Source organism: Manis javanica, chromosome 14 (assembly GCF_040802235.1).
Source record: "Manis javanica isolate MJ-LG chromosome 14, MJ_LKY, whole genome shotgun sequence".
NCBI lineage: Eukaryota > Metazoa > Chordata > Mammalia > Pholidota > Manidae > Manis > Manis javanica.
In genome coordinates, this window is record NC_133169.1 from 79,952,487 (window position 1) to 79,967,820 (window position 15,334).

Here is a 15,334-nt window from a genome sequence, read left to right on the forward strand (position 1 = left end):
TGTGAAAGCTTCCAGTCCAAGTGGAAACAGACCCCATTCCAGCCCTCCTGCTACTCTGGCACCATTTCTCCAGTCCTTGCAGCTGGCTCATTCCGTAGGTACACATGCCACCCTGTGCTCTGCTGACCCTCAAGGGAGAAGGCTCCATCTGGGTAGCTTTCCCTCCTCTGGGTTTCTGTCCTGTGGACTCCAGCTGCCTTCTACCCCCAGGACATTTGCTGTGTCTCCTCTACTCAGGGTCTGCCTTGCTCTGCCTCTGTTTCCCCTCCTGGGCCTGGAAACTCGAGGCGGGAGGCTTGGGGCAGTCACAGGGCCTACCATGTCTCCTGTCTTTCAGGGCTCATGGCGTAATGCCCAGTGACTTGAAAGCCATTCTGATAATTCTGCACCCAGTTCCTACATGTGGGTTCTTTCCCCACCACCAGGCAAGCCTGGACTCTGCTGCATGCAGTTATGTCATTCTGACCCTGCCTGCCAGGAATGACATGGGGCCCACAACCCCAATGGGACCGCCCCCACAGCAGAGGCCTAAGTCCAGGCTGTCATGGTGCTGCTGCCCAACCAGCTGGAGATCAGAGGTTCCCACAACCCTTCCCCAGGTTCCATTAATCCATAGAGTGGTTCACACAGCACTTTCCTTACCAGGTTAATGAGAACCGGTTTCACTAGATCACCGGTTCATCATCAAAGATGGGCCTCAAGGAATAGCCACACTGGAGACACACATGGGGCACAACTGTGGGAAGGGGCACAGAGATGCATGCCCTCTCTGGGGGCACCCCTGTCCTCAAATGCCCATGTGGTCCCCAACCTGCCAGCTCTCCAAACCCTGCCCTGGGTTTGTGGAGGCTGCATTACTTTGCTTGATTGATTAAATCACTGGCCATTAGTGATTGACAACCTCCAGCCCTTTCCCCCTCCCTGGAGATCAGGGGTGGGACTGAAAAGTTCCAACCCTTTAACCCCATGGTGGGCCCCTGGCCACCAGCCCCCATCCTTGGGGCTTTCCAAGTTCACCTCATTAACATAAACTCATATGTGGCTGACAGGGACTTGTTATGAATATCAAAACACCTGTATGGCTCTCATCACAGGAAACCCCAAGTCTTAGGAGTTCTGTGCCAGGGATGGAACAAAGACCAAATCATATTTCTTATGATTAATCACATCACCACACTCCCAGTTTCATGTATTTGTTTGTATTTTGGTGGTTTCAGGTAGGAGGTGTCTTAGGGCTGCTATAACAAAATACTGTAGACCAGAAGGTTTAAAGAGTAGACATGTATTGCTCATGGTTCTGGAGACTGGATGTCCGAGATCAGGGGGCCAGCCTCTCTCTCTCCCAACTTGCAGATGGCTGCCTTTTCCCTGTGACACTACCCGGGGACACAGTGAGGGCTCCCTGCCCTAAAGGGCATGGTTCCCACCATGGGGCCCCACCTCCATGAGCTCATCTAAACCTACTCACCTCCCAAAGGCCCTGCCTCTAAACACCATCCTGTTGGAGGTTAGGATTTCCACATCAGAAATCTGGGGGTCCCTGACATTAATCTACGCCAGAGAGTACATCTTCTCCCTGTTTCTCTATGGTGGCTGGAAGTAGAAGCCCCTAGCTTTGGTTTTGAGGCCCCTGTATCCCAGCATGATAGGACTGGAAGGTGCTGCTTTCTAGTTAGAAAGCCCAGGATCACTCACTGGTATTTACAGTTTGCAAGGTGCTGTAGTTAGTTACAGGCCCAGAGATGTAGGCTGGTGACAGCCTGGTGATGAGAGGGGCCACAGGATGGCCATGCCTCCCATGACTTCTGACTCAGTGGTACACATGACTCCCAGGGATGGCTGTGCAGTGACAGCCAGGTGGCCTCTGGTTCAGGGTCCATGTCTGGGCCGTTGGGGTGCAGGCTGTGCTCCAGATTTGCTGTTTCCTCTCCAGTGACCAGCACAGATTATGACACTGCAGCAGATGCCACAGAGACCTCATCCTACTTCAGTGCCCAAAGCTACCTGTCCAGGTACAGGACGGGCAGTGCCAGAGGGCTGGTGGTCCCGGGCCCTGGGGTTGGGGGGGGGTGCCAGCACAGACTGACAGAATCCAACACCTGGAGCCATCAACCAGGCCAGGCAAGTCTCCTCCCAGCAAACAGGGGACCTCAGAAACCATCCACCCCTCCAGGCGCTGGACCCCTTGCTGGTCCACCTCATGACTGCCCTTCTCTGTTCTCCCTGCCAGCCGGGAGCAAGAGGAGTCTACCTCAGAAGAGGGGCAGCTGCCTCAGGTGGTGGAGGAGCTGAAGGACGTCCAGGTGGCCCCTGGCTCACTCTTGGCCAAGTTCCAGCTCAAGGTGAAAGGTGAGGGGGAGCAGGACGTCTGGAGGCTGGATGCCCACTGGTGGCATGGGGTCTTTGAGGGGCCCTCACCCTGGACCATGTGGCTGTACAGTGCCCACCAGGCTGTGGCCCTGTGCTGACCAGCCCCCTGTGACCCTAGGCTACCCAGCACCCCGACTGTACTGGTTCAAGGACGGGCAGCCCCTGACTGCTTCCACGCACATCCGCATGACCGACAGGAACACACTTCATACCCTGGAAATCGTCACTGTGGCCTGTGAAGATGCCGGGCAGTACTCAGCCTACATGAGCAACGCCCTGGGCGCCGCCTACTCATCTGCTCGGCTGCTGGTCCGAGGTGGGTGCCGGGGTTCAGGCTGACATTCGTCCACACCCGGCTGGTGTCGTGCCCACAACCTGGGCTGAGGTCCGTCCCCACCCAAGCTGACATCATGTCCACACCTGGGCTAATGTGTCCACACCAGGTCTGGTGGTCACCGCCCCTGCTTCAGGAGGCCCCGGGTGCTGGAGGCCGCACACGGGAGCATGGCCCACGGGGCGCGGGTCGGTGAGGAAGAGGCCTGCCTGCAGAACCCAGTGCTGCCCTTGGCACACTGGTGGGGCTGTGCTGGCTCCGAGGCTAGCATGGGGTAGCATGCCGTAGGGCTGCGGGCTCTCCGCATGAATTCCTCGGCTGCTCAGCCCAGGTTTCAGGAAGGGCACTGTGTGTAGGAACCCCACCCCACTGAGCAGGCCCACTGGCCTGGGGATGGGGCACCTGCTGCTGCAGGTCTGACCTCTGTGCCTCTTTCAGGCCTCAGCGATACTGAAGAGAAGCCAGCATCAGGTGAGTGACCACTGACGTGTTGTGGGGGTGCAGGTGGAGGCCTGGGGGGTGCCCTGAGGGACACATCCCCCCGGCAGAGGGGAAGGGGAGCTGGGAGCGGACAGAAGAGGTAGAATCCCGGCAGGGGAGGGAAGCCCAGGAAGAGGGGAGGAGAGCTGGACCTTCCCGGACAAGGTGGGCAGGGCCTTGGGGAGGAGGGGTGGGCTAGCTGAGCTGAGCTGAGCGGAGCTGCCGCGACGTGGGGGTGGCGCCGGGCCGTGGGGTCGAGAGGGCGGCCCCACAGGTACCCTTCCCCGCTGCCACATGTCTCCCCAGATGTGCTCGAGCAGCTGGCGCCGCCCAGATTTCTGGAGAGGTTCACCAACAAGACGGTCAAGGAGGGTGCCAGCATTACCTTCTCAGTGAAGGTGGAAGGTAGGCGGGCCTGCTCCCCAGGACTCCAGGAGGATAAGGCATGCCCCACTCTCCCTGCCCCCTAGGAGGACACGGAAGGCCGCTCCCTCCCTGCCTGCCTTCCCAGCCCCCGTCCCAGGGCCCCCTGGGAGGACAAAGCCCCACTCTCCCTGCCCCCGAGGACCGCAGGGAGGCTGGGGGGTCCCCACAGCTCCCAGTGATGGTCCCTCTGCCATCTGCTCCCGCCTGCAGGACGCCCAGCACCCGCTGTGCACTGGCTGCGGGAGGAGGCTGGGAGGGGTGTGCTGTGGATTGGCCAGGACACGCCGGGCTACACGGTGGCCAGCTGCGCACAGCAGCACAGTCTGGTCCTGTTGGAAGTGGGCCGGAAGCACCAGGGCACCTACACCTGCATCGCCACCAACAACGCTGGCCAGGCCCTCTGCTCCGCCAGCCTGCAAGTCTCCAGTGGTGAGTGGCGTGGCCACTGGGGGACGCGCGACCCTTCCCTGGGAGCCCCCTGGCCAGCTCCCACCCTGACCCTGGGCCCCTCAGAAGCCCCCTGCCATCCTGAGCCTCTGCTTCCTTGACCGCTCAGCCCCTCCCAAGCCTGCGGAGTGAGCACAGACCCTGTTCTCCCTGCCACCGAAGAGGTGACTGTGGGCCCCGGAGGGATGCCAGCACAACCCTGCCAAGGGGCTCCATGAGGACAGGGTGGAGGCCCCAGGGTATCCTGGGCAGGGTCCCAGAACCAGCTCAGAGGTCTGGGGCTCCCTTCTTCTCCCCGCAGTGCCCAAAGAGGTGGGGGTGGCAGAGGAGCAGACCGAGGCAAAGAAGGCCCTCATCTCCACCTTCCTGCAGGGGTGAGTGGGGCAACCTGGCCCTGGGGGACCACTGCTGCTAGGGAGGGACTCTCCAGACCACAGCCCAGCTCCACCGCTCCCAGGCTGTGTAGGACAGCATCCCCTTCTGTGCCTCAGTTTCCCCATTGTGAAATGTGGGCTTTCACTGTGGGGTCCCAGCCCACTGTCCCAGACCCTTTTACTGTCGGGCTCCTCAGCACATCCCCTTCCCCCTTCAGGACCCAAGCTGTCTCCACCCAGATGTCGGAACCTGCAGGTTTCCCCGACCTTGCTGGGCAGAGGAAAGGTTTGTGCTGGATGGTGCACGTCTGTGTGACGTGGGGGTAGCCGAGACCCGGGTGCAAGTGTGGGTTGTGGAGGACGCTGCCCAGACAGCAGGACCCAGGACTGTGGCCCCAGAAATGCCTGCTTGCCAGCTCTGGGCAGGGGGCTCCCCCACCACAGGCCTAGTGCTGAGCTTTAGTTGCTCTGGTAGCCGTTGCTGAGCCTTGTGGATCAGAGAGCCTGCAGGGAGGACCCCTCGGCTGGGCCAGCCCTCGGCTCAGAGCTCACATCCGCTGGTCTGTGTGGGTGCCCAGCCCAGGTGGGGGAGGCTGCTGAGCCACAGCCAGGTTGGGGTGAGGTCAGGGTGGGGGGTGGCCAGCAGGATCTAGTTTGTCCTGGGTTTTTCCCATGCTCTCAGCTGGGTCAGCCCCTCTGTAGCTCCCAAATGGGCACCATCCCCCACTCCCCCATGTCCAGCCACTTCCCTGCTGCCTGCGTGGTGGCTCCCTGCATCTGGGAATATTTTAACTTTTTCATGGAAAATATCGAGTCTGCACAGAAGTAGCAAGCAGTGTGCCATGTGCCCCGTCTACCGGTTATCCACCTTTGGGGTCACTTCTTAGCTGACCCCCACCCCAGGCAGCCCTCATTCACCCTTAACCCCAATCCCTGCTAAGCATTTTGTTTCCATGTGCTGACTCCAAACCAATCACAGCCACTGGGCCTCTGAGCCCCCAACCCTTGGGCCACAATTTGGGGTCCTGACCCCTGCCTTCAGTGTCCACACCCACCCTTATCACCCACTACTGTGCTGCCCCCTGTCTCCTCGGAGTCCCTTCCTAGACCAGCGGCCAGTGGCCAAAGGACTGAAAACAGCACAGACTGCTTCACGGCCAGCCCCACGCTCCTCCCAGTGTGACAGCCTGTCTGGGCCCTGTGACGTGGCTGTCACTGCCCTTACCCACCTCCTGGTGTCCACCTGGCCAGTCAGTGTCCCCTGACCACTGCATGTCCCCTCTGCCCATACCCTGCTTCCCTGTGTTGGCCCCCTTGGTCACACCTGGGCTCTGTGCCCTTGAGCCAATGGGCCCTGCTCTTGGTCAGCCTCCCTGTGTCCAGTGGCACTGGCCCTAAGTCTGTGTGTTTCTCAGCAACTTCAAGCCCCTAGCCCAGAATGGGCCTGAGGGGTGCTCAGGCACATCTGTGGGGTGCGTGGCCAGCTAAGCTTGGGCCTGGCTCCCAGGAGAGCCCCTGGCTACAGAGGTCCGCAGCCACTTGTCCCTGGCCGAAGTGGGCACGGAGGAGTTCCTGCAGAAGCTCACCTCGCAGATCACGGAGATCGTTTCAGCCAAGATCACGCAGGGTGAGCACAGAGCCAGGTCAGGGTGGGACTGACTGACCACAGCCCTTTGCCCTGGGACCAAGGGCCTCACACATGCCCTGTGCTCCCCAGCCAAGCTGCAGGTGCCTGGAGGAGGGGACAGCGATGAGGAGTCCAAGACGCCGTCTGCATCCCCTCGGCATGGCCGTTCACGCCCCTCCTCCAGCGTCCAGGAGTCATCTTCAGAATCAGAGGATGGGGACTCCCGGGGCGAGGTGCGGGGTTGGGATGGGGGCCAACAAGGGGGCAGTTGGGGTGGAGGGTCATGGGACACACACCTGCATGGCCAACATCACCACCAAGACCCAGGACATCTCGGCACCCCAGAGATTCCCCACTGCCCCCTTGGGGTGGCTCCCCAGCTCCCCAGCCCCCCAGTATGATTTTCCTCAGCAGACTTCTCAGGGTGGCTTTTTTCCCCCCAGTTAATGCCAGGGGCCCTGTAATCTGGGGCCTTGGGAGGCCCAGCTGGTGCCCTTTTGTTCCCCTATCACCTATAAGGTATTTGGGGGCTGTTGGGGGTTAGGGAGGGAGGCCTGGCTGGCCCCTCTCCATGTCCCTCTCCCATGAGGGGTCTTTGAGGGGGCCACTGGGGCTTAGGGAGGCCTGGCTGGCCCCTCTCCATGCAACTCAGCTCCCTGCCTCCCAGATCTTTGACATCTACATGGTCTCGGCGGACTATATGCCGCTGGGGGCTGAACAGGATGCCATCTCGCTGCGGGAGGGCCAGTATGTGGAGGTGCTGGACTCGGCCCACCCCCTCCGCTGGCTCGTGCGCACCAAGCCCACCAAGTCCAGCCCCTCTCGGCAAGGCTGGGTGTCCCCTGCCTACCTGGACAAGCGGCTCAAGGTACCTGGATGTGCAGGATGGGGGTCCCCTGGAGTGTTTTCCCCATGAGGGTAAGAGCCTGACTGCTACCCTCCCCACTTTTCACCAGCTGTCGCCTGAGTGGGGGCCTGCTGAGCCCCCAGAGTTCCCCCGGGAGGCCATGTCTGCGGATGAGTATAAGACAAGGCTGAGGTGAGGGGTCAGCAGACAGGAGCCAAGTGGCGGTTGGGGTAGACTTGTGGGGGTGCCCTCCCTCCACCCTCTGGCCAGTTTGTTCTGAAAGTGGGTGGGGGACTGCATGTGAAGAGGAGGTACCCCCCCACCCATTCAGCAGCTGAGCTCTTGGGTCTGCTCCTCACTGCTGTTCCCCAACAGCTCTGTCATCCGGGAGCTGCTGAGCTCCGAGCAGGCCTTCCTGGGCAAGCTGCAGTTTCTACAAAGCCACCACATGCAGCACCTGGACCACTGCCCCCATGTGCCCACAGCTGTGGCCAGCCAGAAGGCTGTCATCTTCCGCAATGTGCAGGACATCAGCCACTTCCACAGCAGGTGAGCCAGTGTATGGTCGGGACAGCTGAGGCTACCCCAAGCAGGCCCTGAGTGTGCACATGCATGTATAAACACACACACACACTTGGACATGCACATGCTCAGACACGCATGTACATGCACACACATATACACACATACTCAGACACAAATGCTTGATTATAGGTACGCGGACACACACACACATGCTTGGACATGCACATACTTGGCCAGCACATGCATATGCACACACATACACACATGCTTGAACACACACAGGGATATGCTCACACACATGCATGCACACCTATGCACATATGCAGTACACCTATTTGCTGCAACCTGTAACATAGGACACTCTGAAAACTTGGGCACACATATACTATGCATGCAAACCTGCACTGAATTGCACACCCTTACGTGCATGTGTTGCATGTATACACACATACAGCTGTGTGTATATGCAGTTCTTGGCATGCCTGCCCATGGCATGTGCGCACACACATGTGCATGCCTTCACCCACTGCACACAACACGCCCCCACAACCCAGAATATTCCCACTCCCAGGAGCCATGGGAACCTGGCCCTGGGCAGGAGCCTGTCTCCCAGCCAACCCTGAGGGCTCAGCTGTGTGTCACTCTCAAGGGTCCTGGTATCAGCCCTCACCCTGACCCACTGTACTCTCCATGGTAGCTTCTTGCAGGAGCTGCAGAACTGTGCCACAGATGACGATGTGGCCATGTGCTTCATCAAGAACCAGGTGGCCTTTGAGAAGTATCTGGAGTTCCTGGTGGGCCGAGTGCAGGCAGAGTCGGCAATGGTCAGCACTGCCGTGCAGGAGTTCTACAAGGTGCCCCTGCCTGTGCCCCCCTCCCTGTCTCAGTGCTGGCCTCTGGTCCTGGGATCATCTTCCCTGATCCTGCCTGGGCCCCTCATGGCCTGCCCAGACCCTGGGCCCTGGGCTTAGTGAGAAAAGCAGGTGGAGCCCCCAAGCTCCGTGCTGATCTCTCAGTGATACAGTGGGCAAGGATGATACTGGCCCACAGGGGAGGGGCCATGTGTGCTCCTGGGACCTGACCACCGGTTCTCAGCCTCAGTGACATTTCTGTCCCCAACCCCACTTGGGTTCCTGCAGAAGTACACGGAGGAGGTGCTGTCTCCTGGGGACCCCTCACAGCTGTCCGAGCCCACGCTGCAGCACTTACTTGAGCAGCCCGTGGAGCGGATCCAGCAGTATCAGGCCCTGCTCAAGGTGGGTGGGACCCCTCCCCGTGGCCCCTCCCCATGGCCCCTCCCCGTGGCCCCTCCCCACGGCGCCTGGGCCGTTTCCCTGGGCTGCGCCATGACCTGCAGTTCCCCCAGGAGCTGATCCGGAACAAGGCGCGGAGCAGGCAGAACTGTGCACCACTGGAGCAGGCCTATGCCATGGTGTCAGCGCTGCCGCAGCGTGCTGAGAACCAGCTGCACGTGTCACTAATGGAGAACTACCCTGGCACCCTGGAGGCCCTGGGCGAGCCCATCCGCCAGGTTGGGGGACATGGCAGCCTCAGTGGAAGGGCAGGAGGGATCCCGTGGGACCAGACCCTGGCCTGCCGGCTGACCACAGACCTACCCACTCCCAGGGCCACTTCATTGTGTGGGAGGGGGCACCTGGAGCACGGATGCCCTGGAAAGGCCACCACCGGCATGTCTTCCTGTTCCGCCACCACCTGGTAGTCTGCAAGCCCCGGCGGGACTCACGCACAGACAGCTTCAGCTATGTGTTCCGGAACATGATGAAGGTTTGTGCCTACCTGGGCCAAGGGGGCCCCACAGGGTATGTGTTGGCTGGTGACAGCCACATCCAGGCATTCAGCCTTGTCCTCCCCACAGCTCAGCAGCATTGACCTGAATGACCAGGTGGAGGGGGATGACCGAGCCTTTGAGGTCTGGCATGAGCGGGAGGACTCGGTGCGCAAATACCTGCTGCAAGCACGGACGGTCATCACCAAGAACTCCTGGGTGAAGGACATCTGCGGCATACAGCAGCGCCTGGCCCTGCCCATGTGGCGTGAGTGCCCCAGCCTGGGCTGCAAGGCCTGATGAGACCCTAGCCTTCCCCTGGCTTAGGGACCCCAGCTCTCTGCCCCTGCCCTGGCAGGCAAGGTGGGGGCTCCAGCCTGGGGCAGTCGGACTGAATGTGGGGAGCCTCGGGGTTCACACAGGGGCCCCCCAGCACAGGGTGGGCACCCAGACCATGCTAGGATGTGAAACCCTGGCAGTCCCGGGTCCATTTCCTAATCAGGAATGGGACAGAAGGTCCCCTCTCTCCACAGAAATCCCTTCTCCACAGTCCCCACCATTCCCTGTTGCCCACCCAGCCTGCCTCACCAATTCCCTTTTGGTCCCAGGTGTGGGCCTAGACAGAAGCTCTCAAAGGGCAGAGTCCTTGGCAACCACACCCTTAGTTGTGGGGCTTCTAGCTGGGCCAGGGGTGCACAAAGGCTCAGGGGAGCCTATGGTCCCACCCACATAGGGCTCAGAGCCCATGTATGTGTCCCCAGACCCCCCAGAATTTGAAGAGGAGCTCGCTGACTGCACGGCTGAGCTGGGCGAGACAGTCAAGCTGGCCTGCCATGTGACAGGCACCCCTAAGCCCGTCGTCAGCTGGTATAAAGGTAGGCCCCCTGCCCGGCCCCCAGTCTTGTTCTTCCAGGTGCTGGGAAACAGCGGCAAATAGGCAGACCACCCCTGTCCAAAGGGGCTGGCCTCTGAAGGGGGAGACAGACGAGTAGACAGTCGTGTAATAAGTTGGGAATTAAGGCTGCCAGCCAGGTCAGTGAGGCAGAGCAAGGGGCAGTGTGGTGGTCAGCAGGCCTGCCCGAGGTGGACATGCTGAAGGAGTTCCAGTGAGTGGTGGGGCAACCAGGAGAGCCAGGGAGAGAGGGTCACTGAAGTGGGTGCTGTGGTGGGCCTCTCAGGTTTGACTCTGCATGTGACAGGAGCTGTAAAGTTTAGGGGTCCCCAGATCACCCTTGCTCCTGGCACCAAGTACAGGATGCCCCAACCGCTTTCGCGTTCATTGATTCTCTAGGACTCACAGAACTCAGAGCCATTCCACTCGGGGTTCAGTGTATTTCAGGTCAGGGAAGGAGTGCGTGGGGCAGGGTCCAGGCGGGGGTCCAGGCAGGGATCCAGATGGGCTCCAACTGGGGGTCCAGGTGGGGTCCAGTTGGGTGTCCAGGTGGGGATCCAGTGAAGTTAAGATGGGGGTCCAAGCAGGATCTATCTGGGGGTCCAGGCTGCATCCATCTGGGGTCTAGGTGGGGTCCAGCTGGGGCCCAGGTGGGGGTCCAAGCAGGACTCAGCTGGGGGATGAGGTTGGGGTCTAGGCAGGGCCCAGCTGGGGTCTAGGTGGGATCTAGGCGCAGTCCAGCTGGAGATCCAGGTAGGGTCCAGCTGGGGTCTAGGTGAGGGTCTAGGTGTGGTCCAGCTGGAGGTCCAGGGGTCCAGGTGGGGGTCCAGGAGGGGTCTAGGTGGGCCATTTGGGAGCCCAGCTCTCCACCAATCCTGTAGAATCGTGCACATGGTGCCTGTGTCTCCCGGCATCTGTGCGTGATGGCACATAGAGAGTGGCCAGCCAGGAACACTCACTCACCTGAGTTTCGGTGTGCAGGGTTTATGTTGGGCTCAGCTGGCCATCTGCACAGCTGACCTCAGTCACAGTTCCTTCAGAGGTCATGGTGCCGTGTCACCCAGAGCCCCAACCCCGAATCACAACATAGCAAAGACCATCCAGTGTGGTCCGAGGCGCCTATGTAAACCAAAATATGCTTATCAGGGGTCACCTGGTCTCAGGCAAGCCTCCAAATTCCCTGTTGGATCTGAGTAACAGTCCAGTTCTGGGTTTGGAGGCCCCATCTGAGTCATCACCCCCTTCTGTTTGTAAGCTGTCGGGGGCATTTGTCAGTGCACCAGTAGCTAAGGATTAGCTAGAGAGGGCCCTGGGGTATTGCTGGGACCCGCAGAAAGGGCCATGCTTGGGTCCTGTGGTCAGAGCTGCAGGGCATGCCTGGGTGCACACAGCTTGGGAGAAGGCCTGTGGCCAAGGAGGACCCTTCCCAGCCACCTCATCCTGCACGGAACCTGTGTCCTATAGCAGCCTGAACCGGCCTGATCTCACCATCCTTTCTCTTTGGGAGTGTGGGTTCAGAGGGACAGTTGTTCACAAAGCCCCCCAGAAGGAGAAATGAACCCTCGCCCCCACCAAGCCAGGCTGCCCCCAGGAGGGTGTGCAGTGGCCGCCTGGCTGGGGCAGCATCCTCCACCCCTTCGTCCTGACTGTTACCCTGTGAGTGCCCTGCAGGGGACATCCCTCTCTGGGGACAGCTCCATCCAGTGACTAAACCACCTTCCTGTGGCGGTGGACAGAGCAGGGGAGGGGCAGTAACGTGCATCTCATTTTGAAATGGCTGCCAAATGGTCTGGACAGCATCTGCGGTCACCTGGGTATGGCCAAGGCCACTGACCCGAAGCAGCATGGCAGTGAGGAACACCACAGATAGGCCCATGAGGCACCCCCTGCCAGGATGAGGGTCCCACCCCATGCATGTGCCCTGGACCAGAGCCTGTCCGTGGGCCTGCCTCTACAGACTGTGTGGTGGGGCTTCTGACTTGCCAGCCAGCAAAGACATCGTGAATTGGGCAGAGTGCCAACCCACCCATGGGGACACATATCAGAGCCCTTGCCTGCACACCAGCAGGGTGGGAAGACAGGCATCCGTGTGCCCCTCCTGGGAGCCACCACAGCCACTTGTCTACACCAGGTGGACTGGTAGCAACCGCTGCCAGCCCACCTGGTCCTTTGCCACCTCATTTCCAGTGAATGTCCACAAAATGTTACCTCTCTGAACACAGCAAACATCAGGGTCCAGAGGTAGAAGCTACAGCCACAGTCCCCTGACTTGGCTTCAAGGTGACGTTCCTTCCTGCTCACTAGGGACCTTTCACATGCGCCATCAGCAGAGTCCAGGCATCTGTCCAGCAGAGCTGTGAAAGGCAGTCTCCCCAAGCTTGACGTGTCTGGGGTATTGGACGGGCAAGTGGGGCCTCCCTGCTCTGGGCCCAGGGACAGAGGTCAGGGCAGAAGGGGACAGGGTGGACAAAACACATATCTGTGGCTTGGTAATATCCCATTTGGGGACTACCCAAAGCCCTAAGCAGGGCAGCAAGATTGTGGCAGTGAATGTCATCTGCTTCAGCTCCGGGGACCTGACTTAACCACCAGGTCACATGGCTCACCAGGGCTTCTGCTAGCCCAGGGCCATGGTCACGGTCTTGCCCAGCCTTGCTGGGCGGGAGCTCTGCTTCTGCTCGGGCCTCCTGCCCACCAGGGCCAGGACGGCCCTGCCTTGGTGCCCGGTGTGGCCTCCGTGGACTCAGCATGGTTCTAGCATTTGCTGGGGAGCACACGACTGAGGCCCCATCCTTGTGCTTGTCGGAGCCCACCTCTCTGTGCCAGCTGCAGCCCACTGCTCAATCTCTTCATCCACAGACAACAAAGGGGAGGGCTGTTGACTGCCCGGCTGATCTCATGGGTTGGTCGACAAGTCCACCACAGATCTCATGGACTGCACTTGGGTCCTGTTAATGCCCACGGACCAGGCCTTCTTTCTCTTCTGGATTGCCATGTCTCAGTGTCCCTCCTTTTCACCAAAACTGAGGAAATGTGGAGGGTCTGAGATGGTTCCTTGCTCACAGGCCAATGAGCAAGTCAAGTGCAAACAAACCGTCTGGTCAGAGACATGCACAAACATGACAAAATCAGCAACATCTTGTGCGGGTCGCCCACACCCCAACACCTGCACATGGGGCCAGAGGTGTGTATGCAGTTGGTTGCACTGCAGGAGAGAGACCCGAGTTTCGGGAGATGCTAAGCTTTAAACAGGCTGTGGGTGCACCTGCTCCGCTCTCCTCCAGAGAGGAGTGACCCCAGCCCCATAAGGCAGCCAGCATCCCTCGGGGAATAGCACCAGGCTTTGCCGCTGCCGCCCTGGCCCACTCCTGGGCATCCCCCTACACACACCTCTCTGCCGTGGCTATGGGTGCCTTTGTCCAGAAGGTCCACCCATGTGGTAAGCCAGGAGGCCACAGGAACTGCGCTCTTTGCAAGATTGACTGAGTTGACCCTGGGGTTGGCAGTGTCACCAATGGCCTTGCCAAGAGCCATTTTCTGGGAAAAAGTCGGAGCAGGTTCAGGTGACGATGGGACCCAGGGAGGGTCAGGTCATTCCTGGAATCATGAGACAGAGGCACAGAGAAGTGGGGTGGCAGCTGGAGTGGTGTCGGGGTTCTTTGTATAATTTTAAATAATTTCCTGAAGTTCCCTGTGAATGGGAGATCAGGACTCCACGTCTGAGCCACGTCCTTCACACAACCACACTCGGTGCCCACGGCCCTGCTGGGAGGCACTCTTCTGTGCGACTTGCCGGGTGTGTGGAGACGAGCTCCCCGGGGTGGGAGATGCACAGTTCGCAGCCCCCCTGGAGCAGAGACACATGGCAGAGGTGCTGGCCTTGCAGAAGCTCAGAGGCGGATTAGCAATGCGCGGTGTCTGAGGGGCCCGCCCCTACCTCCATGGGGAGCCTGCTTTCCAGACACCACACTGTGCACACAGGTCTGGGGAGGTGGATGGAGAGGCCAGCACAGTGTCTGTCCCAGCTGGGGCAGCTCGGCCAGCTGGCTCTCCGCTGTGGTGGTGACCCCCATGTGGGCCCCGACTCTTGTCCCTGGTGGGGGACCCGCCGTAATGGCCCTGCCCTCCTTTCCAGATGGGAAACCAGTGGAGGTAGACCCTCACCACATCCTCATCGAAGATCCTGATGGCTCATGCAGCCTCATCCTGGACAACCTGACTGGCACGGACTCCGGCCAGTACATGTGCTTTGCGGCCAGCCCTGCTGGCAATGCCAGCTCCCTGGGCAAGATCCTGGTGCAAGGTGTGCCTGGGAGGGAGGCAGCCAAGGGCTCTCAGGCCAGAGGTGGGGCTGGTGGGGGCAGTGAGGCCTGACCTGGGGGCCCGTGGTGGGATGGGACCCCCATCATGGCCCCTCTGTCTCTGTCTCTTCCCTGTGGCCCACAGTACCCCCGCGGTTTGTAAACAAGATCCGGGCAGCGCCCTTCATGGAAGGCGAGGATGTCCAGCTCACCTGCACCATTGAAGGCACCCCACACCCTCAGATCAGGTGGGCCTGTGGCTCGGGTGGGGGCAGGGGTCTTGTTCCCGCCTATAAAACGAGTGTAGGTAGGTCGTCTGCAGCCTCAGAGGGGCTGGCCTTGGGGTCTTGGATGCTGCGGTGAGAGTGGACGCGGGGGCCTTGCTGCGGCCAGGACGGTGCCAGGCGGGGGAGGGAGGGAGGGCCCCAGAGCGGGGAGGCCCTGCTTCACTACCTGGGGTTGCCTTCAGGTGGTACAAGGATGGGGCCCTGCTGATGCCTGGCAGCAAGTACCGGACCCTGAGTGAGCCCCACAGCGGCCTGCAGGTGCTGGAGATTCGGGCAGCCACGAAAGGGGACCTGGGCCACTATGAGTGTGAGGTGAGGTGAGGGCCATCAGGGGGACCTGGGCTGTTACGAGTGTGAGGTGTGGGGCAAAGGGCGGGCTAGGGACCGACCTCATCACCACTGACCATGACCCACAATGAGAGAAGACACCAGGCTCACCACGGCCCCGTGTCCATGAGGAGAGAGAAGACACCAAACCTTGTGTGTTTGTGTGGCCCTTTGTCCATCACACAAGAGGGAAAACCAGGCCCACCGTGACCTTGTGTTCATGAGGAGAGGGGGACACCAGACCCACATGACCCTGCGTCCATTAGGAGAGGGGGGACACTAGGCCCACGTGACCGGGTGATACAGGGGCA

The 15,334-nt window shown here is 60.3% G+C and overlaps 1 protein-coding gene across 27 annotated transcripts in view; it reads left to right on the forward strand.

Annotated features, from left to right (window-relative positions):
• The window catches only part of OBSCN (obscurin, cytoskeletal calmodulin and titin-interacting RhoGEF), a 157,924-nt gene that overhangs the window by 119,198 nt on the left and 23,392 nt on the right, over positions 1-15,334 (forward strand). For all 27 annotated transcript variants that reach the window (XR_012124859.1, XR_012124860.1, XR_012124858.1 and 24 more), the window contains 22 exons: positions 1,934-2,012; positions 2,231-2,349; positions 2,489-2,686; positions 3,143-3,175; positions 3,491-3,589; positions 3,821-4,039; positions 4,359-4,431; positions 4,650-4,717; positions 5,939-6,058; positions 6,149-6,291; positions 6,726-6,926; positions 7,015-7,097; positions 7,281-7,454; positions 8,128-8,284; positions 8,570-8,686; positions 8,797-8,961; positions 9,057-9,215; positions 9,307-9,484; positions 9,978-10,091; positions 14,244-14,411; positions 14,555-14,657; positions 14,879-15,008. Coding sequence is in view for 24 of the 27 variants with exons in the window: in XM_073221246.1 (XP_073077347.1) it covers positions 1,934-2,012; positions 2,231-2,349; positions 2,489-2,686; positions 3,143-3,175; positions 3,491-3,589; positions 3,821-4,039; positions 4,359-4,431; positions 4,650-4,717; positions 5,939-6,058; positions 6,149-6,291; positions 6,726-6,926; positions 7,015-7,097; positions 7,281-7,454; positions 8,128-8,284; positions 8,570-8,686; positions 8,797-8,961; positions 9,057-9,215; positions 9,307-9,484; positions 9,978-10,091; positions 14,244-14,411; positions 14,555-14,657; positions 14,879-15,008 (2,900 nt within the window). In the remaining 3 variants the exon portion in view is untranslated. The remainder of the gene's footprint in view (positions 1-1,933; positions 2,013-2,230; positions 2,350-2,488; positions 2,687-3,142; positions 3,176-3,490; positions 3,590-3,820; positions 4,040-4,358; positions 4,432-4,649; positions 4,718-5,938; positions 6,059-6,148; positions 6,292-6,725; positions 6,927-7,014; positions 7,098-7,280; positions 7,455-8,127; positions 8,285-8,569; positions 8,687-8,796; positions 8,962-9,056; positions 9,216-9,306; positions 9,485-9,977; positions 10,092-14,243; positions 14,412-14,554; positions 14,658-14,878; positions 15,009-15,334) is intronic.